The sequence below is a fragment of the Perca fluviatilis genome, chromosome 18, assembly GCF_010015445.1.
Source record: "Perca fluviatilis chromosome 18, GENO_Pfluv_1.0, whole genome shotgun sequence".
In the NCBI taxonomy this organism is placed as follows: Eukaryota; Metazoa; Chordata; class Actinopteri; order Perciformes; family Percidae; genus Perca; species Perca fluviatilis.
The window spans coordinates 8,548,807-8,573,857 of record NC_053129.1 but is presented as its reverse complement, the minus strand read 5'-3'; the positions used below and the strand labels follow the sequence as shown (position 1 = coordinate 8,573,857).

The 25,051-nt window shown below is 40.1% G+C and overlaps 4 protein-coding genes across 4 annotated transcripts; all 4 read left to right on the top strand.

Moving 5' to 3' along the window:
* The first annotated feature begins 537 nt into the window (after positions 1-537).
* LOC120546382 (trace amine-associated receptor 1-like) lies at positions 538-1,455 on the top strand. Its single transcript, XM_039781309.1, has 2 exons — positions 538-781; positions 854-1,455. The coding sequence occupies exons 1-2, from the start codon at positions 538-540 to the stop codon at positions 1,453-1,455; spliced, it is 846 nt and encodes a 281-aa protein (XP_039637243.1).
* Positions 1,456-7,716: 6,261 nt separating this feature from the next.
* LOC120546380 (trace amine-associated receptor 1-like) lies at positions 7,717-8,715 on the top strand. Its single transcript, XM_039781307.1, has one exon. The coding sequence runs from the start codon at positions 7,717-7,719 to the stop codon at positions 8,713-8,715; it is 999 nt and encodes a 332-aa protein (XP_039637241.1).
* A 5,672-nt stretch (positions 8,716-14,387) lies between these two features.
* LOC120546379 (trace amine-associated receptor 1-like) lies at positions 14,388-15,389 on the top strand. Its single transcript, XM_039781306.1, has one exon. It carries the CDS (start codon positions 14,388-14,390, stop codon positions 15,387-15,389), a length of 1,002 nt encoding a protein of 333 aa, XP_039637240.1.
* Positions 15,390-23,677: 8,288 nt separating this feature from the next.
* LOC120546378 (trace amine-associated receptor 1-like) lies at positions 23,678-24,679 on the top strand. Its single transcript, XM_039781305.1, has one exon. It carries the CDS (start codon positions 23,678-23,680, stop codon positions 24,677-24,679), a length of 1,002 nt encoding a protein of 333 aa, XP_039637239.1.
* Positions 24,680-25,051: the final 372 nt, after the last annotated feature.

The following is a 25,051-nucleotide window of genomic DNA, read 5'->3' as shown; positions in this document are numbered from 1 at the left end:
TTAGAAAAAGATCATAGCCTATAAAGTCTACTTAAATGGTATATCTGATTTTATAAGAAATAAGACTTAAATCTGTTTTTATCTATACTGATAAAATTAAAGGTTCAAAAGGGATTTAAAGTGTTTGTCTCATTTACAATACATTGCTGCCCTGGCATCTAATGTCGTCATGATGAAAAGTCCCACATCTGATTGGTGGTGGTAAAGAGACAAACGTTGATAAAAGATTGTGCACAGTGACACAGTAATGAAGAACACCCATCAATACTGATGCAGAACTATCTTGAGCTGTAAAAAGGTATGATATGAACTGAAAATATGTATTTTAGTGTAGAGAACTACTAAAACTATCATTGTGGTTAAGCATTCATTCATCAATCTATTTTAAAATAAATATTTTTTACTTTAAATATTGCTAATCATTCAGTGAAAACTGATTTGCAGGAACCCAGAAACATGGCACCAGAAGTCACTGTCAACCGCTCTGATGTTGATTACATGCATCTTTGTTATGAAATAGATAATTTCTTTAACATAATGAAAGGCAACCCTTCTGCAATGTGTGTTTTATTGTATATTTTCCTTGGCTCATTATCTGTTGTCACAGTATGTGGAAACCTTCTTGTAATAATCTCCATAATCTATTTCAAACAGCTCCACAGTCCTACTAACTCTCTCATTCTCTCTCTGGCTGTGGCTGACCTGCTTGTTGGTGTTGTAGTTTTTCCTGTCAGCATGGCATTTACTGTAACCTCGTGTTTTTATTATAAAAATATATTTTGCAAAATACGAGACAGCGTTGATGCAACACTGAGCACAGCTTCCATTTTGAATTTATTTTGTATTTCTATAGACAGATATTATGCAGTGTGTCAGCCTCTGATGTACAGAACTAAGATAAATGTTAACGTTGTCATGGTCATGATCCTGCTCAGCTGGGGTGTTTCTGTTCTAATTGCCATTGGCTTTATGATTCCAGATTTAAAACATGAAAAATGTGAAGAAAATTGTTTTATTGATGCCCTACTTGCAAACATTTTGGGACCCGTCTTCGCATTTTATCTACCAGTGATTGTAATGCTCTGTATCTACCTAAAGATTTTCCTTGTTGCACAGGAACAGGTACGCAGCATCCAGAATAACACCTGTCAGAGTAAAAAGTCTGGAGCAACTGTCAGTAAGATGGAGAGAAAGGCCACTAAAACTCTTGCGACCGTTTTGGGAGTTTTCCTGATGTGTTGGACTCCTTTCTTTCTCTGTTTTATCTCTCAGCTTTTGCCCCATGTGTCAGTGCCACTTCCATTGTTTGAAACACTTAACTGGCTTGCACTGTTAAACTCCATGCTCAATCCATTTATTTATGCATTCTTTTACAGCTGGTTCAGATCAGCTTTCAGAATGATCGTTTCTGGGAAAATATTTCAAGGTGATTTTTCTAACACAAAACTGCTTTGACATATTCTCTGGAGTACTGAATAAAGATCAAGAATGTGTGATTATACTTTCCTACCTGCATCTCAGCATCATGTTTTGTCATCTTTTTTTATTATGCAATATAAATGACTTATTAAGGCACAACAGTGCATTATAGTGAGCTGTCTGTTTATGCTATTGTGTAAAAGATCATCTAAAAGTAACTATTCACAAGTTACAGAGCAACAACGTCCTGAAGGTTGCAGTCAAAACAGGAAGTTATGAGCATTATTTACTCAGATTAACAAAAAACTCCACTCAGTAGTTCCCCATGCTCCACTAAGGCTGTGTGCAAAAGTTGACGTCAATCTGCCGCTACGTGGCACACACTATGTACACACATAGACTGTTAGATATATTCTGATTCTAAATATGATTGTTGGCCACATTTTGAGCCTCTTGCATAAGATTCATTTTTTCTCTGAGGCTATGTCATCTGCACTTTCATTTTGCGCCACTATAGTTGGCACAACAATTTAAAAAGGTATGAGACAAGCAAGAAGAAGAAAAAAAAAGATTCATCACCACAACTACAACTTTAGTGCTGCGCTATGAATACAATCTTTAGATTTTTGAAGTTGTAGGTATCAGTATATTTTAGAGGCTATAGCTGCACAAGAGGTAAGAGCAGAGCAGGGGGAGCCTGCTTTCTCCTCAGTCACTGAAAAGAAGAGAGAGGTGCCTGGCGAAGACCTTGCACTCTCGCTGGACAATACTGCTGTATCTTTAAAAAACAAAATAACAACACATAATTCTAAGTCTATTTCCCAACAATGTATATAATCTGTATATAATCTGTAGATTTTGAAGTTGTAGGTATCAATATATCTTAGAGGCTATAGTGCGCGACTATTTGATATTAATGAACTTCTGTAACATTCAAGCCAAAGCCAAATTAGTTGATTCAAAGCTAATTAAGCCTATCAGCTCCACAAAAGTTGCAGTATTTCTCAGTATGGATATGTTTACAAAATGTGTTTAAAGAAAGGACAAGCTATATTGATACCTCAACTTCAAAATCTACAGATTATATACATTGTTGGGAAATAGACTTAGAATTATGTGTTGTTATTTTGTTTTTTAAAGAGACACCAGTATTGTCCAGCGAGATTCCAGCGGTTTGTTTATATTGCAGGCTCCCCCTGCTCTGCTCTTACCTCTTGCGCAGCTATAGCCTCTAAAATATACTGATACCTACAACTTCAAAAATCTAAAGATTATATTCATAGTGCAGCACTAAAGTCTTCATAGACTTTGAAGACAAAGGCTACGTTCACACTGCAAGTCTTAATGCTTAATTGGGATTGTTTTGCTCAGATCCGATTTTTTGTTTGGCTGTTCACATTACCTTTTAAAATGTGGCCTATAATCATAATCCAGTGTGAACTGTTTGCGGTTTCGAACTGACCCGCATGCGCAAAAGAACAATAACAATGACATCAGACACAGCACGCTGTTGCACTAAAGTAGGGAGGTTATGGAGGAAGTAAGCATTTTCGCTTTTATTTCAAAATGTTTGTGTAATGGCAGCCATAACATTAATGAGCAGGTGCTGAGGAGGAGAATAGGAATAAAAAAAATAAAATAAAATAAAAAATATCAGATCTGGGCAAGATTTGAGTGTTCACACTACTTCTGAAGAAGTCTGACCTGGTCACTTGACCCCAAAATAAATCTGATTTCCCTGCAGTCTGAACATAGCCAAAGAGGACTGCTGCAACAGGTGAAGGCATGGCTGAAAACCTGAAGAAGCGCACCCACGAAACGTTTCAATCAGTTATCGCACTGCTAAGAAAAGATCTACACGTTCAGCTGGACTAAAATCCAAAAAAGAAAGTGACGACCGCATTTCTGTTGCCTACAAATTATAAGATAATTACCTCTTTTGAAAAGTCCATCATGTTTTTTTAATACTCCGTGTCCTCCTTGATTTGAGGGGATCAGTGTTGCCAACTCTTCTCCAATGAAAGTAGCTAGCTTAACCCTTGTGTTGACTTTGAGTCAAATTGACCCGTTTTCAATTTTTGTTTTAGATCAGAAAATATGCGATGTAGAAATAAGTGCTGAAAGTGTGTAGAATAAAAAATTAATAATTTAAAACGTTGGAAAAAGCAAAAAAATACTGTGAAAAAATGGTGTCAAAAACGTAGAGAAAAAAAAGTGTTTTTTTCAAGGATGACGGGAAGACAACACAAGTAGCTAGATGATGTCATAGAGCAATAATGTGCATAAAGCTTAGTGGTTGTGTCAGGTGCAGCAAGTCAGAGATCAAGAGCAAAGTAGATAGAAATAGATACAAATCTCTAGCCAAATAATCACAAACTCACTACAGTAACTTATATTATAATTACTACTTAGGTATTATTTAAAGTTTTAAAAAAAAACTACAAAAGAGAGGCTGAAGAAGGCTGGCTTGGTTCAGTCCCGAAGGACTGGATGCCCAGCCGTGCCCTGTCCCCCCACCCCTTTTAAGGCCAGAAACACACCGCACGCTAAAGCGCCACGAACAGCCACAAAGCGGAGCTATTTTCATTTCCGCGCCCATGTTATTCAATTTGTCCTATTTCTTGTGGTGTGAGCCGTGAGCGAATGTGTCAAGGTAGGTAGGTAATCACATGCAGGAGGGCCACAGTGCAGCTGGATCCTTTACAAAATTAACCAGTTTCAAAATAAAACACCCAGGTTTATGGTGATTTTTGCTGTCTTGACTTCCCATCTGTGTCGCAATTAGAGACGCAATTAGGCACACGGTGAGAGAGACCGACGGATGGACGGACAGACAGGCAGTGAACCACACACATACACACACTGGGAGAGAGAGTGGTTTTGTAGAGTGGAGAGAAGGATCGCTTTGTGATCGGCATGGAGAAATGCGCGTCTGGTATGAACAGCCAGGCCCGCGATCATGCACGAATCTACGTGTCACGGATATTCGCGGCGCTTCAGCGTAAGGTGTATTCCTGGCGTAACTGCCTGCGCAGTGCTGCTGCACAATAGGTAAGGGCAGAACGGGGGAGCCTGCTTTCTCCTCAGTCACTGAAAAGAAGAGAGAGGTGACTAGCGGCCACAAGGGAAAAAGACCTTGCTCCCTCGCTGGACAACAGAAATCTGGTGACTACAGAAAGTCACCAGATTTGTCACTAGTCGCTTTTTGGCAAAAAAAAAAAAAAAAAACATGCGAAGGGGGTCTTAAAAGTTGCTAAATCTTTTTCTTTTAAATTTTTTTTTTAACCTTTATTTATCCAGGTAAGTCGATTGAGAACAAATTCTCATTTGCAACGACGACCTGTCACATTCACACAGTTCCACATTCATACCTGGAAGCTGCCCAGTACAACCACAGTGTGATCTGCTGGCCACTGAGCAGCTCCACTGGAGCAGTTGGGGTTAAGGGCCTTGCTCAAGGGCACCTCAGTGGTGGTGGTGATGAGAGAGGGACAAGTGCTGCTCTTTCAATTTCCCCACCCAACAACATTGGAGGGAATAAATGCTACTAGCAATTGTTTGGAGGAGGGGTGGGGGTGGTGCATGATCACCAAAGGCTTGCCTCATGTGGATGCGCTGACAGTGTTGTTGTCATTACTTAGAATTCCTCATGGGGGCGACAGAAACTACGCACTATAGCTTTAAAGAACAGATTTGGATTTATAAGTTTGTCATAACATCATCTTTAAATGCCATTATGCAAGTTCAAAATGTTATGGGTTGCTATGAAGTAGTATGGACCAAAAAAGTGGACCAACTAACAGACTGACAGACAAACTGACCGACATTGCCATTTGTCATCATTAGAGCCTTACAGTACTAGCATTGCTAACCGCAAGACAAGTACGACTGCGACTCTCTTTTATCGCTTGTATCTCCTATATGGTCACAGAATATTGCTAGATATCTATATATAAGCAGTTAAAATGAATGAAAGCAGGAAATTCAGGGATACTGACACACCAACGTTTATAGTGGAACAGTGCAGTGAATGCAATTAATTCAAATTAAGTGGACTGATCTTTAAGCAGAGGATCCTCTGCGACTTAAAACTTGCTCATTCACGCTGAAACGTTCTCGTTCCTCTTTTATAGGCCTTTAAAAGTCTTAAATTCACTGAAGCATTGTGTTCTTGGTCTTGAATAATATCAAACAGGTCTCAAACAGGTCTTAATTTTCCTACGTCCATGTACACCTTTAATGCTCATTGTAACGCCTAGAATTTTTGTTTTTTCAATTCCATGGTGTTGTAGTTCTTTCTTTTGCTTGTCCAAATATAATTTGCTGTATTACATCTACAATTGAGACCAACATGCAACTTATTCTGCAGCCAATCAGCTTTCATATTATTGCCGCAAGTCTCTTTCGGATTGTATCATAGGCTATGGAGAAGTGCAAGTTTAGGGATACTTGGCTTGGAAAAAAATAGAATTTTGGGCTTGGTTTAAGTCAGTTACCAATAACGTATTTTGAAGCCTACTGCTTTTAAGCAAGAAAGCAATTCCTTTTCTTTCTTTTTTTAATGTCGTTATATAGCTCTTAAAGGAACACGCCGACGTATTGGGAATTTTGCTTATTCACCGTAACCCCCAGAGTTACACAAGTCCATACATACCCTTCTCATCTCTGTGCGTGTCTGACGGCTCCAGCGGCAGCAGGCCAGCACAGAACAGGCAGGTGAATGGTTCCAGCAATCCTACTGCTCCGAATAAGTGACAAAATAACGCCAACATGTTCCTATTTACATGTTGTGATTTGTAGAGTCACAGCATGTACAAAAAACAACGTAACATGAGACATAGCCATCTTCTAACCTTAAACAAACCGGGAACTAGGAAATAGTTCCCGGTTTGTTTAAGGTTATGGCCGTATCGTATCGGTATCAGGTATGGCCTGATACCGCTGGAGCCGTCAGACAGCATTACAGCACGCACGGAGATGAGAAGGGTATGTATGGACTTGTCTAACTCTTGGGGTTGCGGAGAAAAAGCTAAATTCCCAATAAGTCGGCGTGTTCCTTTAAATGTAATAACCAATGTAATGATGTTTTTAAAAAGTCTTAAATTTGACTTGGTAAAACCCGCATAAACCATGATTTTGTATACTTATTTTGTATTTTTGAAATTATATCAAAACAGACAATATATTACAGTGAAGTATTAATTTGAGCGTGCTGTAACATTTTAATGAATGTGTTGCCATTCAATTTAGACTTGGGTGTTGAAAATGATACTAGCAAAATAACACTGACAACCTGAAGTAAGATGAAATCAAGAAAGCAAGACAGAGGCCATAGACAATGACCCAAGGTTAGAGCCGACACTCTCTCTGTTCTCCCCCATAAAATGCTCCCTCAGGTCTTTTGTTCAAACAGCAATTGCGAATATGTAGTATATTCACATTTATAGTGGGGGCAACCCTCTAGTGACCATAGTAATTATGTTGGGAGTAAAGAAAGAAGTAAGATGACAAAGTCTAACAGTGCCAAATTTCCATATAAAGAGGCCCGTTGGGTCAAACAAGCACAGGACTTTCACCCAGGAGGCTGGAGTTTGTGTCCCATTTGAAAAATCAAAGTAAATGGGGAATTTACATGCATAACCAAAGTGAAGTAAGGTCTGACTACAAGCTTTTTTTTATAAACTTTACTAAGAAGTTATAACGTTTCACAACCTTAAAGATGTGTTTAAAAGCACAACCTTTACGTTTGAAACCGTGACCGATGTTCTGTGGTTTAGATGTTGACGGGAAACGCTCCTGTCGGTTGTAGGCCTCTACAGGGTAGAAAAAAAACAACCCATATCATTGTATGGCCTGAAGATTTTGTTGTCAGATTTAGGCTGAAAATGGATCTCAATCTGGGAGTGTATCAGCGTCTATACAATAATTATGTTAGCATTGTGGACAAAATGTAAATGTACACACACACACACACACAGCAAATTGTTACCTTTCTTTGTTGTAAGGCATCTTACAGGCTGCTGTATCCTCCATCTGATTGGGCAAGAAAAGTTTGCATAAATTATTCTAATTACATAGGAACTATTAAATATTAAGTCCATGTCCTGCAGAGTGCAACAGTAACCAAGAACATCCATACTGGTGTTTAGACTACCCAGAGGGTTTAATAGGTATAGTATGAACTTTTCTTGAGAGGTATTATAAAAGAAAATTACTGTTTGAATTGTACATTAAAACTGAACATTTCTCAATATCATTTTACAATTTATGTATGCTGAATTACAGGAAGACACAAGCATGGATATGGGAATCAGCATTAACAGGACTAATGATCTTACTGTGATACATCCCTGCTATAAAATAGATGCCTCTTCCGTACTGACAAGCAACCCTTCCGGAATATGTGTATTGTTACATATTTTCCTTGGCTCATTATCTGTTGTAACTGTATGTGGAAACCTTGTTGTAATAATCTCCATCATTTACTTCAAACAGCTCCACACTCCTACTAACTACCTTATTCTCTCTCTGGCTGTGGCTGACCTGCTTGTTGGCTTTTTGGTCATTCCTCTCACCATGGAATTCTCAGAAACATTATGTCTGTACTATGAAGGTTTATTTTGTGAAGTACGGAGCACCGTTGATGTATCGCTGTGCACATCTTCTATTCTGCACCTGTGTTGTATTTCTATTGACAGATATTATGCAGTGTGTCAGCCTCTGACCTATAGAACTAAAATAAATGATCATGTTGCTGTCATCATGATCTTGGTTAGTTGGGGGGTTTCTGTCGTAATTGTAATTAGCTTCATAATTGTAGGAATAAACCAAGAAAAGTGTGCCGCAACATGTTTAATTAATGCTATAATGGCAAACATTTTTGGACTTATTTTCTCATTTTACCTCCCAGTGATTCTAATGCTGTGTATCTACTTTAAGATTTTCCTTGTTGCACAGAAACAGGCACGCAGCATCCAGAACACAACCTGTCCGAGCAAAACGTCTGGAGCAACTGTCAGTAAGAATGAAAGGAAAGCCACCAAAACTCTGGCTATCGTTATGGGATTCTTTTTGATTTGTTGGCTTCCTTTCTTTCTTTGTACTACCGTTCGTTCTTTCAGTCATGTCTATGTGCCACTTCCTTTGATTGAATTACTTAACTGGCTTGCAGTGTCAAATTCAATGCTCAATCCATTTATTTATGCTTTCTTTTACAGCTGGTTCAGATCAGCTTTTAGAATGATAATTTCTGGGAAAATAATTCAAGATGATTTTACCAACTCAAAACTGCTCTGATTTACTGTTAGGTGTGCAGAATATGGTTCTACTGAATATGTGTTGAATAGACATGTCTATAATTGAAATGAAAGCAGTCACACGCACAAACACACACAATACTATACACTGTACTCTACCAGAGAAAACAATATAAACATTTACAGTACAGGCCAAAGGTTTGGACACACCTTCTCATTCAATGTGTTTCCTTTTTATTTTCATGACTATTTATATTGTAGATTCTCACTGAAGGCATCAAAACTATGAATGAACACATATGGAATTATGTACTTAACAAAAAAGTGTGAAATAACTGAAAACATATCTTATATTTTAGATTCTTCAAAGTAGCCACCCTTTGCTTTTTTTATTAATAAGGGAAGAAATTCCACTAATTAACCCTGACAAAGCACACCTGTGAAGTGAAAACCATTTCAGGTGTCTACCTCATGAAGCTCATTGAGAGAACACCAAGGGTTTGCAGAGTTATCAAAAAAAGCAAAGGGTGGCTACTTTGAAGAATCTAAAATATAAGACATGTTTTCAGTTATTTCACACTTTTTTGTTAAGTACATAATTCCATATGTGTTCATTCATAGTTTTGATGCCTTCAGTGAGAATCTACAACGTAAATAGTCATGAAAATAAAGAAACACAAACTTATGGCCTGTACTGTACATGTTGAAAAATATATTGTGTGAAGGTTTTAGTAGATTTCATCAACTTTTAAACAATAGGCTAATAAAAAAAGAAATATGAACAACATAATTGTGTCAATCAATTACAGGTACAACATGACACACACAAGGTTGTAATTTTGATTTGAATAAAGTTTAGTACGGAACAGGGGCGGATCTACGGGGGCAAGGGGCAGGTGCCCCCACCCTCAACTTTGGTGATCCAAAAACTGTACTTGTAAAAACAAACCGCCACTATGTCCACAAGCTTCTCAAAACATTGAACTAAACAATACATTTACCAAAAGTGAACAATTTAATTTTTAATTTTATATGTAATCATAGCCCCCTGCCCCTCAAATACTTAATACGCCCCCATTCAATACACAAGCCGTCGGTCGCTCAGCCTTTCTCACACAGAGTGAGAGCAGTTGGGGCCGGTGGCCCTGCAAACCCGGCTGGAGAGACTGAGCTGTCCCCGAGCCTCTGAAGGTGAAGTGAGTTTCCCCAGGTGCAGTTTAAACACACGTTTAACTTAAAGTTACATTTGTAATAAATTATATATAGATTGATTATAAATTGTATTGTATGCTAAAGACGATTCAGCATCAGCAAAAACAGCGAGTCGATTATGTTAGCCAAAATCAGCGGTCAAATCGCTCCCTCGTGATTTATAAGAGCACTCTGCCCTTTGATTAGCCTAATTTTGATTTTAGTAAAGACAAGAATTTTTTAATATAAAATATAAAATCTTGTTTGTATCCATAACATTTACACAACACACAATACAGTGCCAGTTAGGAGATCATCATTGTTATTTGATTAGCTAAGCAGTCCTATAAAATCCACTTACTCTCACATATCACAGCCATAAGGCTGTAATGCAATACAAGGATAACCAGAGGTTTTCACATATTGACTTTTGCAGGCCAGAGTAGCTGAAGAAAGTAGCTGGAGCCTAAACATGAAAAGGAAGGCTAAAAGTGGGGATATTGCCAGCTTTTTTGCTAAGAAAATTCAAAGAAGTACACAAGAGGAAGAGCGTGAGGGAAATGAAGGAGAAGGCAGTAAACTGGAGAGACCATGGAGGGTCAGAGCAGGAGAAGACCACAGAAGGAGAAGATGAAATAAGTGATGGAGAAGATGAAATAAGTGAAGGAGATGAGGAAATAAGTGAAGGAGATGAGGAAAAAGAAGAATGGAGAGGGAGGGATGAAGAGGAGGCTGCAGATTCAGAGAGAGGGACAGAGGCAGGGAGTGATCAGGAGGAGGCAGATGAAGATGACAGGGAGGAAGAGGCCTCTAGTTACCCCTGGACCATATGGTATGTTTTTATTCTTCTTCCATATAAATTGCCGTACAGTAGGATAATATGTAATGTCACTTACATGCATTGGCTATGTCCATTTCAAACTCTAGCAGCAAGATAATGAGGGGTAAACAGGCTATAAACCCATAAAACAATGACTTCTTAAAGGAAGAATTGGTGTTGTTAGTGGCTGAGGAATATGGCTCTGAAAAGTATTAAAAGTATTTAAAAGTTTTTTTGTGTTTGTTTGGTTAAAGCCATTCACATATAGGGAATCCCATGTACCATATACCCATGCCACCCTGCCTAGACCTCTTGCCCCCCCTTTGCCAACCCAGGTAAAAGTTTCTAGATCCGCCACTGGTACGGAAGGCTGTTTTTTAAAAGACCTCCTCAGGCAAGGTTTTCTGAGGCCTGGCTCTGACAGTGGGGTTTACAGAGCTGAGGCTCTGAATATGGAAATCACCTGGACCAGTTCAACCTCCACATTACATTTCTTCAGTGCTGCCAAAAGAGCCACAACCACAACTTGTTTAATGTTTTAATTTTAAATTCTTGGCAAGCACAAAATAAGAGTCACATGTTCTTAGACTAATACTTTTACTATAAAAATACTTAAAAAAAAAAATACATTTACAGCAAACATTGCCACCCACCCATCCCACCTGCCTAAACATGGAGTACACTAACGTAGATCAGAAAGCAAAAAAACACATGACAGGGTTACATTTAGATGTACGCAATGTCATTATGTGTATAGTAAATGCAATATACATACATATTAGGGGAATACCTAAACTATTTTTAACATTTGGATTGCCGTGTGAAGAGAAACAGAGCACCCAAACTATTTCTTATCCGGACCCTGTTGTAAATCCAAATTGACAAAAGCCAATAGTAAATCAAGTCTACAAGTATAAGAATGACAAAGCCACAGCTGTCCCATCAATCAGTAACAGGCCAGCACAAACAGTTTTTTTAAACAAAGATAGAAATAATAATATATATGTATATAATAATAACTTGATGCATTTTGTTTGCTGAGTTTACGATGGGGCACAAATGATCACAAATCTGTCGTAGACAGTGTTTACAGGGTTTAAAAAGTCTCCCTTAACTCAACAACTCACAAAACAATGTGATTTTTGAAGGAATTATGGGGATTTCTGTTTAAGTTGACATGTTGTCCCTCATTAAGATAGTGGGACCTATTTTAATGAGATTTTCCCTTTAAAAGCCAGGCGTGTTTGTACCTTGGCGCATTCCTACTATGATGGCAGCAAAACTCCACAAAGTAACACAGGCGTGGGAGGAGGTAGCGGTGAGCGTGTCCTCCTCTTCTCGCTGCCTCTACCTTCAGTGTGGAAAGGACCGTACTGGAAATAAGTATTTTACTTTAGCATGTTATCCTTTGGATTACTGATCCAGAAATCAATCAATCAATCAATCAACACATGCCACAAAATGAAATAAATTAACTGTAACTTTCATGCAGCTCCGCTGGCTGAAGCTTGTGAGGCCGGTCCCAGTAGGCAGGAACAGGGCGTAGTTGTGGGGGGGAAGAGACGGTGGAGCAACCATCACTGAGGTCGGGAGGAGAGGGTAGCCGACCCACATCTCGACATGGTAGCCTCATGAGGGAGGAGGACCATCCATTCCTCGAAGTCCAGCAGGCTGGATTTAGTATGCTGGAGAGACCACACTGTGCCCTGCTGTTCCTGGAACCTCCCGTGGCCAGTCCCATTGTCCTCCCCGCCTGCGAACCCGAGGAGGAAGAAGGCCAACACCACTTTAAATTAAGAATTAAATTGTTAGTATAATTTTATTCTTTTTATTATCAATCAGGAATTAACAGTTGAAATGCTTAAATATTGGCTACCTGATCACTAATGTTAAATAAAGAATATATGGTAAATATTTGCGCCAAGTGGTAAATATTGTTCAAAGATAGTTTTCACCATAAAGACACACTGAATCCCCTGGCTCGTATTGATAAAAAAAAAAAATAAACATTGGTAAAATGCAATGTGATTAAAAATCCACATAAATGCACTTTTAAATAAACAATTGAGCTTTCTTACCTGGCTACAGATGAAGCAGCTCTTCTGTCAGTTGATCTCTCCTCTCCCGTATTGCTGCTGGCGTATTTGGGTTCATTGGCATCGGCACATGCAGTTCAGCATCACGCCTTATAAAGTCCTGTAATCTGTCAGTGTTATGCAACACACAACATTCCACGAAAAATGCTCCGACCTTCTGAGGACTATATCGTAATGTTCTCCCTGACTTATCCAAACATCTGAAGCCCATTTTCAGCATGCCAAACATTGTATCTATTACAGCGCGTTCTTTCGTTTGTTTTGAAAATTCAGGAGTGGTTCCCCCTGGATGACTACAGGAATGACAGAGTTGGCCAATATAAAGGAGTCACATCCTGATCCAGGATAATTGGCAAATACATGTGTAACCTTACGTTGCATCGCAAATCACCTGGCTATTGTGCCTCCCAACCGTTGGGAGCAAAAAAACACTGATAAACTTGATGGAATGGGTTCCCTTACGGTTCACATAGACCAGAGTGTTCTCTGATGGGGCACATAGTTGCACATGTGTGCAATCTATTGCACCCAAGACCCCAGGGAACCCAAACCTCGGCCACAACTCCTGTTTAAGCCACTCTTGACGGGCAGGTGTCAAGGGTAATTTAATGTAAACATTTGCATGTTGGACTAAGGCTAATGTAACTGCATGTATGGCCAAACTTATGGCAGATTGGGACAGCCTCTAATGTCAGGGGATGCTGGATGCTATATAATATATATACAATATGTACCCTCAAACACCACAGGACCCGGAGCGCCTGAGCGCCGGAGCGCAAGAAGGACTGAAGTTGCGGCAGATGTGACGACATGGTTTGACATTACCAGTACTTTTCTTCTAATGGTATTTGGTTTCTAAATAGTGTAATTTGGTATAATATATTGTCTATATATAGTATATTTTTAGTTTAATACAGCAATATATGCGTTTCTAGTGACAGCATAATTTAGGTGTATGGTTTCTTATTTCATTAGGGTATACAGTAACTGTTCTTTTTCTGTCTAAGAAAAACAACATTATTTCTAGTTTAATTTGATACAAAGTACGGTGCATTACGTCTTTTTAATGTACCGGAAAATAAAGTATGACCAAAAATACATTAAACAAATGATTCAAAAGTGCTTTTGCACACCTCTTTTTTGGGGCAGGTGCGTCGGAAAAGGTAAAGGTTACCAGCAACACGAGGAAGGTCTGTGTGACCGAAACGTTGTGAAATAAAGTATTTGCATGCATAATGGACAGTGGGCAGGACTTCTTCAACAAAAGAAAGTTAATTTAAAATTATTGAAACAGACACACATAGTGTATTATTATTCAAATCACATGCGAACAGAATGCAGTTTATCCCATCTGATTGGACAAGAGACCTTTGTCTCATGGTAGTTAGGTGGGGATTGATTATTTTAATATCAAGTCCAAAGGTTCTTCACAGTGGCACAGTTAATAAGGACTCACACCCACACTGACGCATCGGATAACCAAAGGTATATGATATGAAACATAATAAACTACAAGCGTTTTTGTTTAAGAACACTGATGTTGGTAAATATTCCAAATATTTACAAAGTTTCCTTAATATAATTCAATTTCAGGAATCTACAAGCATGGAACCAGAAGTGACTGTCCCCGGGACTTACAATGTTAATGAAATACATCCCTGCTATGTATTAGCTAACACAACCTACATATTTACAAGCAACCCTTCCATAATATGCGTTTTATTATATTTTTTCCTTAGCACATTGTCTGTTGTCACAATATGTGGAAACTTTCTTGTAATAATCTCCATCATTTACTTCAAACAGCTCCACATCCCTACTAACTACCTTATTCTCTCTCTGGCTGTGGCTGACCTGCTTGTGGGAGTTTTAGTTTTTCCTTTTAGCATGGTATTCACTGTAACCTCGTGTTGGTATCATGAGGGTTTATTTTGTAAAGTACGAGGAAGCTTTGATGTTACACTGAGCACAGCTTCAATTTTGAACTTATGCTGTATTTCTATTGACAGATATTACGCAGTTTGTAAGCCTCTTGTTTATGAAAGTAAAATTAATGATCATATTATTAGGATTATGATCCTGGTGAGCTGGGGAATTGCTTCTTTGATTGGGATTGGCATCATTATTGCAGGTTTTAATCAAGGAAAATGTGAAGAAAGTTGTTTAATTGATGCTCTAATATCAACCACTCTAGCGTGCATATTTTCCTTTTATATCCCAGTCATTATAATGCTTAGTATCTACCTGAAGATCTTCCTTGTTGCACAGGAACAGGCACGCAGCATCCAAAACACAACCTGTCAGAGCAAAAAGTCTGGAGGAACTGTGAGTAAGAATGAGAGAAAGGCCACTAAAACTCTGGCTATTGTTTTGGGAGTTTTTCTCTTGTGTTGGACTCCTTACTTTCTTTGTATCATATTTCAGCCTTTAACATATAACGTTACACCAATTGCTGTGATAGAAACACTTAACTGGCTTACACTTTTAAATTCAATGCTCAATCCATTCATTTATGCTTTCTTTTACAGCTGGTTCAGATCAGCTTTCAGAATGATCATTTCGGGAAAGATATTTCAGGGACATTTTGCCAACTCAAAACTTCTTTGACTTGATGGTCTGAATGTTCAAATACCATTTTAATTATAGAGTTATGGTGAAGGTTGAAACAATAAAGATTCATATTTTACCACTACTGTATAATATATACCGTTCACTGAGAAAAAATTTCTGTATATAAACCGGTATTTTGCATTTAAAAATAATGATACGTTAAGGTAAATATAAGAACAGTTTGACATTTAATTTCAACACAATGACAACATTAACATAATATTTTAGGTTTTGCCCTTACTCAGAAAAAGCCAATTTTCCGACTAAGCTGTTTACATGGCTAATGAAAGCGAATTTTCCACTAATATTCCAGTTTACATGCAGCCGTGAAAAACAGGATTTTTTTCAACGTTTTCTACAGACCGTGCAAACACAGCCTCCCTCTTTCATTCCTTCAACCGCCTTCTTGAAAAGGTCGGCATTGTGATGTTTGCACATATCCAAAAACCTGTTGAACCTGTTTGTCCTTTTCTTTTCTACCCCAGCCATGCAAACTGTTGGCTAGTTGGTTTGTGTACAACAACCATAGCAATGCACAGAGCTGACTGTAAGCCGTAAACAGGCAAAAGGCCGTAAACTGTGGAAAAAACCCAAATTGAGACGCATATTCTCAATGTGCTGTCCAAAGAATGCGTCTAAAACCCAAATATCACCGGCATATTCCACGTCTTAATCTGAAAATGCTAAATTAGGGGGGGAAACGCTGTTTACATGACCCTTATCAAATTCGGAATATTGTCATATTCGGAAAATTTGTGTGCATGTAAAAATACTCATTAACGCATGCAGATAACAGGAATTGGAATTTACAAGGGGGAATTAGTTAGGACCAGCTACAGACAACACAAACATACATAGCACACAAGCCTACATATAGGTCTACACCCTAGAGAGTAGATAAATAAATAAAAATACAAAAAAAAAAATATATATATATATATATATATATATATATATATAGAGAGAGAGAGAGAGAGAGAGAGAGAGAGAGAGAGAGAGAGATATTTTATCCATTTAAAAGCAGGTAAAATATAACGTCTTGATGGCAACAGAGAAAATTTACTCTGAAGAACATGATCTGAAGAAGACAAAATGCTACACAGAAGATTTGTTGATTACAAAGAGAATTTAAATCTCTTCGTTTCATACCAATAATTTTAGAGCAGATTTTGACTAAATTGTTTAGGCTGTTTCTGTCTTACAGTGTAAGGCTGTAAAACCAGCAGATAAAAGAAAAAAAGTCATACAGCTTTCGATAAAAGATTGATAAAAATAACAGACAGTGACTGGCCTGACAGAAAAGGTTCAGTTTCCTGAGTAAGTGAATTCTCTGTTGCCTATATTTCACAATAGCCTCAGTATTAACATTTAATTTAAAGTGGTCATCAAAAATGGTACCTAAATATTATCATATTTGGCATATCATATCACCTCATATATATGAGGTGACCATTTCCAGCTTTTTATTGTGAATGATAGACTCCATGGCTGCAGGTTTAACACGTCTAAAATCGATGAAAAGTTCCTTGGTTTTTGAGACATATCTCAACAATATCTCAAGTCCAAAAAGTACATAAAATATATATATATATATAATGCATTCTTATATCACTTTTCAAAATAGATATTAACAAAGTACTATCTAAAAAATAATAATAATATAATTAAAACAGAACATAGACACATATAACAATAATAGCATGTAACTATAAAGGTAGGAACCCCTGTGTTTTTGTATGAATGTGTGTCTTTCAAACATCCTGCATGCACAGAAGACGTCACAATAAAACGTGGCAGCTAAAAAGCTGAAAAAAAAGTGTTTGCCAAAGTCATCATGCCCCAAAAATTTTTTTTTTTTTAAAAAAATGATGAAACTTATCATACAGAAACACATGTTGAATAATGCCCAGGCTCTCTCCAAAATGTTGTTTTGTTGCCGGCGGTTGCGCACATTTTTCACATTGTAGAATTCCTACTGACCCGACTGTTTTATTACTTAATGATGACTCTAAATTACACTTGCTTGGGAGACAGAGGAAAATTTGGCTAGTCGGCTCAACTGCAACCAAGAAAATGATAGCTCAACGCGGGCAGCACACGCTTTGTATAAAACAGTGGTTGGTGTATTTTCTAGACATAGTTATGCTTGAGCTCTTTACAGAAAGAATTAACAAAGCTAAATCATCAACTGTCAACCTATGGAAAAGCGCAGCAGTGCAAATATCAGACCTAATGACCTCAGGTTTTTGTTCTTGTTCAGTTTGTGTTTCTCTGTTCTGTATGTTTGCATAAAAAAATAAATAAAGTTGATCTAAAAAAAAAAAAAAAAAGTTTACCTTCCAAAGTCTTTCTTCCGAGCAACAGATAAGCTACTTTCAAGTTTTTTAGGGGGAGGTAAAACTTCTACGTAAAAAACTCCTTGAAAGACCAAGACAGAGTGGTGGACTTACCCTCCCAAACTTAATGATTTATTATTGGGCTGCAAATTTACAATTAATTTTTTTTACTGGTTTCAATCTCCTGAAACAGACTGGTGTAAACTAGCGTCACTTGCTGCACTGATTACATCAAAACTCCCCCTCCTCCCCATCACGATTCTCCTCTAGCCCAGTAGTAAGTTCAACACTTAGGATTTGGATACAATTTAGGCAAACGTTCCATTTCTCTGATCTTTCCATACTCAGGGCCTAATTTACTAACACTAGCGCAGTTTGCGCTGCGTCTGTTTATGCGAGTTCGGTAAAAGCGCACGCTATGCTTCCACATTTTGCGTAGTATTTATCAACCCTGACACCCATCAGGCAATCAGCGTCTTTCTCTGCCCACTATACCGTAAATTGCGCTGTAGCAAAGCGGTACTTGTGCTATGATATGGCTGAGTGCAGACTGCGATATTCCCACTGCTGATGCTATGACTGTTTGAAATGATCCTGATGCCAATATTTGTAATGTAGTGAGGAGTTTAACTGGAATGGGATTTGAACGCTGAGTGGGAGATTCAATTTCATTTTTGATTTCATCCAGTAACTCTAATATTGCATGGCTGCTTGTTCTGTAACGCTAAATTATGTTGTGTTCACTGACAAGTGTGATTATTGTGTTAAAAATATTTTCAGCCTCGCCTATGTCTTCGTCTTACTCAAATTACTGTTGCCATTTCACCAGCGGCATAAAGGTCTACGAGGAAACTCGATTGCGGCTGGTTTACACCTGCTTTTAAAAGGCGGAGAATTTTCCCCCGCAGAATAGAGGCGCGCTCTTACTGACAGTCTTTGTAAATACCACGGAATATATAATTAGGTGCACTTTGTGCTTATCCTCCCACCTTTTTGGGTGGAACTCCCACTTTCCCCACGACCCTCCCACGAACGCATATTGAAAGCGCAACTTGTCTCTTCTCGCTCATGTGGCAGACAATCTGCGTGAACCGGTGCCATATTAGCACCGGATTTTAACATGCACCGTTAACGTGAACAGAAAATTTCGTTGCCTGTATCTTTTCATGGCAAATTTGCATGTGGAAAGCGGTTGTTATGGTTTTGGTGTTTTGCCTTGCTTTTGGTTTATGTCATGTTTTCTGTCTGTGTTCCTGTTTCCTGTTTTATTGTGATAGTCTGGTTTTCTGGTTTGTCTTGTCCAATTTACTACCTGAGTTTTCCCACCTTTGTTGATTGTCCTGCCCCACCCTGATGTGTTTCACCTGATGTTACCACCTGTTCCTTGTTTGCTCCCTACCTCATGTATTTAACCTCTGTGAATCCCTTTGTGTCTTGTCGGATCGTTTTGTAGCCATGCCCTTGTGTTTCTTCCCTGTGCCCTGTGCCTTGTGTCTGTTTTTGTGTCAGTTTATTATTTTGTGAGTTTCCAGTCCCTGTACTGCCGCTTTTTTGTTATTAAATTCCTGAGTACCACAACCTCCTGCCTGCCTGCCTGCTCTCTCTGCATTTTGGGTCCTCAACGTCCCTCGCCCCGTAACATAACGATCCGACCAACATGGACCCAGCGGAGAGACTCTGTGTACTAAGAAGGTGTTGGAGTTCGGCTGGACTGTGCGGTGTTTGCTCTGCTCTGAGCCGGACTGGCGTCCTCCTTTCCTGAAGAAGCTTGCCATTCAGCGGCAGTGGCTATCAGAGAGACCTTGGGTGAGTCACTTGGTTCCCCAGCTGGAGGGCTTCAAGCACCAGCTGGACTGTTTCCTACAAGCCACCTCCAGTGACTCACCAACCACCAGCCTGCCTCCTCCCCACCGTGGCCGTCGGTGCGTGCTTTGTCAGCCAGCCTGCCACCTTACCGGCTTCCCCAGAACTCTCATCGGACTGCTCGGACGCTACCCGGTCAGCGTACGCCCCCAACCACCAGCAGTCCTATGAAGGAACCCGCATGGCTGTCTTCACAGGGACCCGTGGAGGCCGTGGACGGAGGAAGGGACGACACGGTTCTCAGCGCCATGTCCCTAATCAGCCTCTCATTGGACCTGAGCCCAAGCTGCCCAGCGGACCTGAGCCTGACCTAACCTGGGTGCCTGAGCCTGGGCCGACCTGTGTGCCAGATTCGCCGCTGACGTGCAGCCGCCCAGATTCGCCGCTGACGTGCAGCCGCCCAGATTCGCCGCTGACGTGTGGCTCTCCCGACCCCGGGCCGACGTGCGGCTCTCCCGACCCCGGGCCGACGTGCGGCTCTCCCGACCCCGGGCCGACGTGCGGCTCTCCAGACTCTGAGCTGACGTGCAGCTCTCCAGACTCTGAGCTGACGTGCAGCTCTCCAGACTCTGAGCTGACGTGCAGCTCTCCAGACTCTGAGCTGACGTGCAGCTCTCCTGACTCTGAGTTGACGTGCAGTCCCTTCCCAGACCCCCGGCCTGCTTGTGGCCTCTCTGACTCTCAGCTAGCTAGCAGCCTTCCTGATTCCCTGCTAGCTAGCGATCTCTCTGAGCCCCAGCTAGCTGGTAACCCCCTTGAGTCCCATCTAGCTAGCAGCTTCCCCGAGTCCCAGCTAGCCAGCAGCTCTCCTGAGTCCCAGCTTGCTGACAGTCCCCCTGATTCCCAGCTAGCTGGTAGCCTCTCTACTGTCCCCGAGCTCTCTTGTATCCCCAAGCTGCCCAGTGTCCCAGCAATGCCCAGCACCTCTGTGACTTTGCCGGTCTCCGGCTCCCATGAGTCCGCCTCTGGGACCGCCTCTGGGACTTTGTCGGCCTCTGGGACCACCTCCGGGTCTTTGCCGGTCCCTGGCGCCCCTGGGACCACCCCTGGGATTTTGCCGGTCTTCGGCGTCCCAGAGACCGCCCCTAAGACTGTGCCTGTCTTCGTTCCTGTCACTGTGCCTGTCTTCGTTCCTGTCACTGTGCCTGTCTCCGTCCCTGTCACCGTGCTCGTTTCCGTCCCTGTCACCGTGCCCGTCCTTGTCCCTGTCACCGTGCCCGTCCTTGGCCCTGTCACCGTGCCCGTCTCTGTCCCCTTCACTATCTGTGTCCCTATGGCTTTCCCTGCGTCTGAGTCTGTCCCGTCTGTCCTGTCTGAGTCTGTCCTGTCCGAGTCTGTCCTATCCGCGTCTGTTTTGCCCCAGTCCGTCCCATCCGAGCCTGTCCTGTAAAAGTCCGCACAGTTCCGTGTTCCCTCTGTCCCCAGCCCCAAAGTTCCCTGTCCCTTGTAAGCCCTCTGTTTTCCCTAGGCCTCTCCGATGCCCCGTGTCCTCTGTGTTCCCTGTGCCCCAGGGTCCTCTGTTCCCTGTGCCCCAGTGACTTTTGGCTCCTTTGTCGCCCTCCCTGGGTTGTTTTTTGTTTTTTAGGGTCGTCTGGGTTCTGTTATGGTTTCGGTGTTTTGCCTTGCTTTTGGTTTATGTCATGTTTTCTGTCTGTGTTCCTGTTTTATTGTGATAGTCTGGTTTTCTGGTTTGTCTTGTCCAATTTACTACCCGAGTTTTCCCACCTTTGTTGATTGTCCTGCCCCACCCTGATGTGTTTCACCTGATGTTACCACCTGTTCCTTGTTTGCTCCCTACCTCATGTATTTAACCTCTGTGAATCCCTTTGTGTCTTGTCGGATCGTATTGTACCCATGCCCTTGTGTTTCTTCCCTGTGCCTTGTGTCTGTTTCTGTCTCAGTTTATTATTTTGTGAGTTTCCAGTCCCTGTACTGCCGCTTTTTGTTATTAAATTCCTGAGTACCACAACCTCCTGCCTGCCTGCCTGCTCTCTCTGCATTTTGGGTCCTCAACGTCCCTCGCCCCGTAACAGCGGTCGCACAACAGCTGTAATGTTGTTACTGTAATGCACGTAGTGTTTAATAATATTGACTTCTTTTGAAATAAATTTTAAGTTTTGACTTTTTTTATATATTGAAAAAACTAATATTGAACAACCGAGGCAATGAAACGGTTGCCAATTGACTCAATCTGGTTGCAAAGGGCAACTGGGTAACTGTTACTGTCGAGCCCTGCCTTGTCACATGACCAATTTATGTTTCCATGATGAAACTCCAAAATTCTGATACAATGGAACCAGCACTGGAATTGTTTTTTAAAAAGTGACAGACTGAGCCTATAGAAAATGTGTATTGTGTTTGGATATACAATTTAAATTAAACACATGAAACTAATAATGAATGTGATATTTTATGTGATGCGATAAGTTCATTTAGCACAATAACAATATGTTGTTCTATCCAATATTTCCGATATTTCTAAGCATATTCCCCCCCCCCCCTCAATAAAGTTAATGAATTAACTTAGGTTTGGGAGCAGGGCCACGCCTCAAACACACCTAATCACCTGACAAGCCTTTATATTCCTCAACAACCCACTCAATGCTGTTTGTCTCCGACCTTTCGACCCACCCACCCTTTCCCTTTGATACCTCAACCTTCTCCTTACCTCATTCCTTCATCCCCTCTTCCATCATCCCACCCTACTCATCCCAGTATATACCTCTCTCATTTCTCATAGGTACCGTCCAGTGGGGTCGGAAATCTGCTCGGGTGAAAGCACCTCAGGAAACCCCACACTGAGTCTCACTCCAACTAGTCTCCAGTCTCAACATTCTATAATCAAGCATTCATTAAAACTTTAAACGACATGTTGTGATGTGTTACTTGCTAGTGAACTGATTATGGGTCCCCCCTGTGCCACCCCACTTAAAAAATCCTGGAATTGGTTGAAGGTAAGGCACCGCTCCAGGGAAACTCGATCATTATTGTTAGCTGCTGTAACGTAGCCCCCCGAAGTCCCCTGGCAGCAGCCGAGAAGCCAGGAGACTGGGTGACTGTCTGAAAGAAGCACGGTCCATCAGATGTCAGATCCAAGAAAAAACTACGGCAAACTGGTTTGTAATTAACATTAAAGATTTCAAATTAACTATAACTGATTAACCGGCACAGACTCTATGTCTAGAACAATTGTAGTTCTGAAGGTAAGTTAAAAGTAAGTAGTTAAAATCGCTTTAATATTGGAGTAGGACAAACCAATCGCTGATCATCCGAGCGAATAATGCGATTAAAAACAAATGGTCCCAATATGATCCCGCGATCAAACTCACACAATTAGCGCCATTGCACGTGCACCATTAGGATTCAAAAATGATAACACAGTCAATAGCACACACTGTGCAAGAAATGTTTTGCCATGTAAGTTGCAAGATCTGGCTTTAGGTTAGCTGGGTATTACAGTCATCATTTTCTTCAAAATGTTCTGAACTTTTTTTACTGTTCAGGAAATAACTATATTTGTATCGATATATTCACTCATTTTATGCCAGTATAATATCTTCATATCATAATGATGTATAATCATTATCATACTGGCGTATAATACTGCAATAAAGGAGACAGTATAACTTATTTCAGTCCATCTCATTTCAAAAACGTTTAGAGATTATTTAAACACTTGCAAACAAGCACAAATACACACACACACACACAGTTGTTGTAACATTACTCTTCACTTTGCATCTTTGTATCTCATGCAAACCCACATCTGATTGGATGACCACATTTTCTGTTCATTTAGGTAATGAGATAGGGGTTTATAAATACTGAATCAAGTCCAAAACCTCGGCACAGTGGTAGTGAATAAGAACACGTAACACTGTCCTTGCATGGGTTATACTGAGGTGTTACATTTACCTGGTAAGGGACACAAACTTAATGAAAAATGCAAATTAACTGAAAATGATCATGCCTTGTTTTCTTTAAAATGATTGCTGTTGCTGTAATTGTACATATATGCTGACTCAATAGATGTTAATGCTTAAATACTAAATAAATATAGATTATTATTTCAGAAATCAAAAAAGCATGGAACCAGACGTGACTGTCAATGGGACTTACACTGTTAATGGCATACATCCCTGCTATGAATCTGCTAATACAAGTTATGTATTTACAAGCAACCCTTCCATAGTATGTGTATTAGTATATATTTTCCTTGGTATACTATCTGTCGCCACAATATGTGGAAACCTTCTTGTCATAATCTCCATCATTTACTTCAAAGAGCTCCATACTCCTACAAACTACCTTATTCTGTCTCTGGGTGTGGCTGACCTGCTTGTAGGAGTTTTAGTTTTTCCTTTTAGCATGGCATTCACTGTAAGCTCATGTATGTATCATGAACATGTATTATGTAAAATACGAGACAGCTTTGATGTATCACTGTGTACATCTTCTATTCTAAACTTGTGTTGTATTTCTATTGACAGATATTATGCTGTGTGTCAGCCTCTTACCTATAGAACTAAAATAAATGTTCACGTAACTGTGGTTATGATCCTTGTGACTTGGGGGGTTTCTGTTCTAATTGGAATTGGCATCATAATTGCAGGATTCAGCCAAGGAGCATGTGAAGGGATGTGCTCGGTTGATGTTGTAATGGCAAACACTATTGGACCTGTTCTCTCATTTTACCTCCCAGCGATCATAATGCTCTGTATCTACCTGAAGATTTTCCTTGTTGCTAAGAAACAGGTGAACAGCATCCAGAACACAACGTGTCAGAGCACAAAGTCTGGAGCAACTGTCAGTAAGATGGAGAGAAAGGCTACCAAAACTCTGGCTATAGTAATGGGAGTTTTTCTTTTATGTTTGACTCCTTATTTTCTTTGTATTGTCTTTCAGCCTTTATCTTATAATCCTCCACCAGTTGCTGTGATTGAAACCCTCAACTGGCTTACACTATCAAATTCAACGCTCAATCCCTTTATTTATGCTTTCTTTTACAGCTGGTTCAGATCAGCTTTCAAAATGATAATTTCAGGAAAAATATTTCAAGGTGATTTTGCAAACTCAAAATTGTTTTGATTATTTTATGGTTTGCTAAAATATATCATTGCTTATTAAGATGGAATAATAGATTATACTTTACTTCTGAAGTGCACATTTTTAAGCATCATATTATTGTGCACTGACAACATAAAATAAAACTAAAGTTTCACCTCTGTGTATTGATGCATGGTATCTTCAGTAGGAACATTAGTTAGTCTGAGTGCTGTTGTGACTGGGGAAGTGTTATCCATTACCCTTAAGAAGCAAGTAAAATGGAGCAAATTGTTATTACACATCACTTCATTGTCTGGTGTGTGTGTGTGTGTGTGTGTGTGTGTGTGTGTGTGTGTGTGTGTGTGTGTGTGTGTGTGTGTGTGAGTGTATATGTGTGTTCATCGTGGCTCTGCG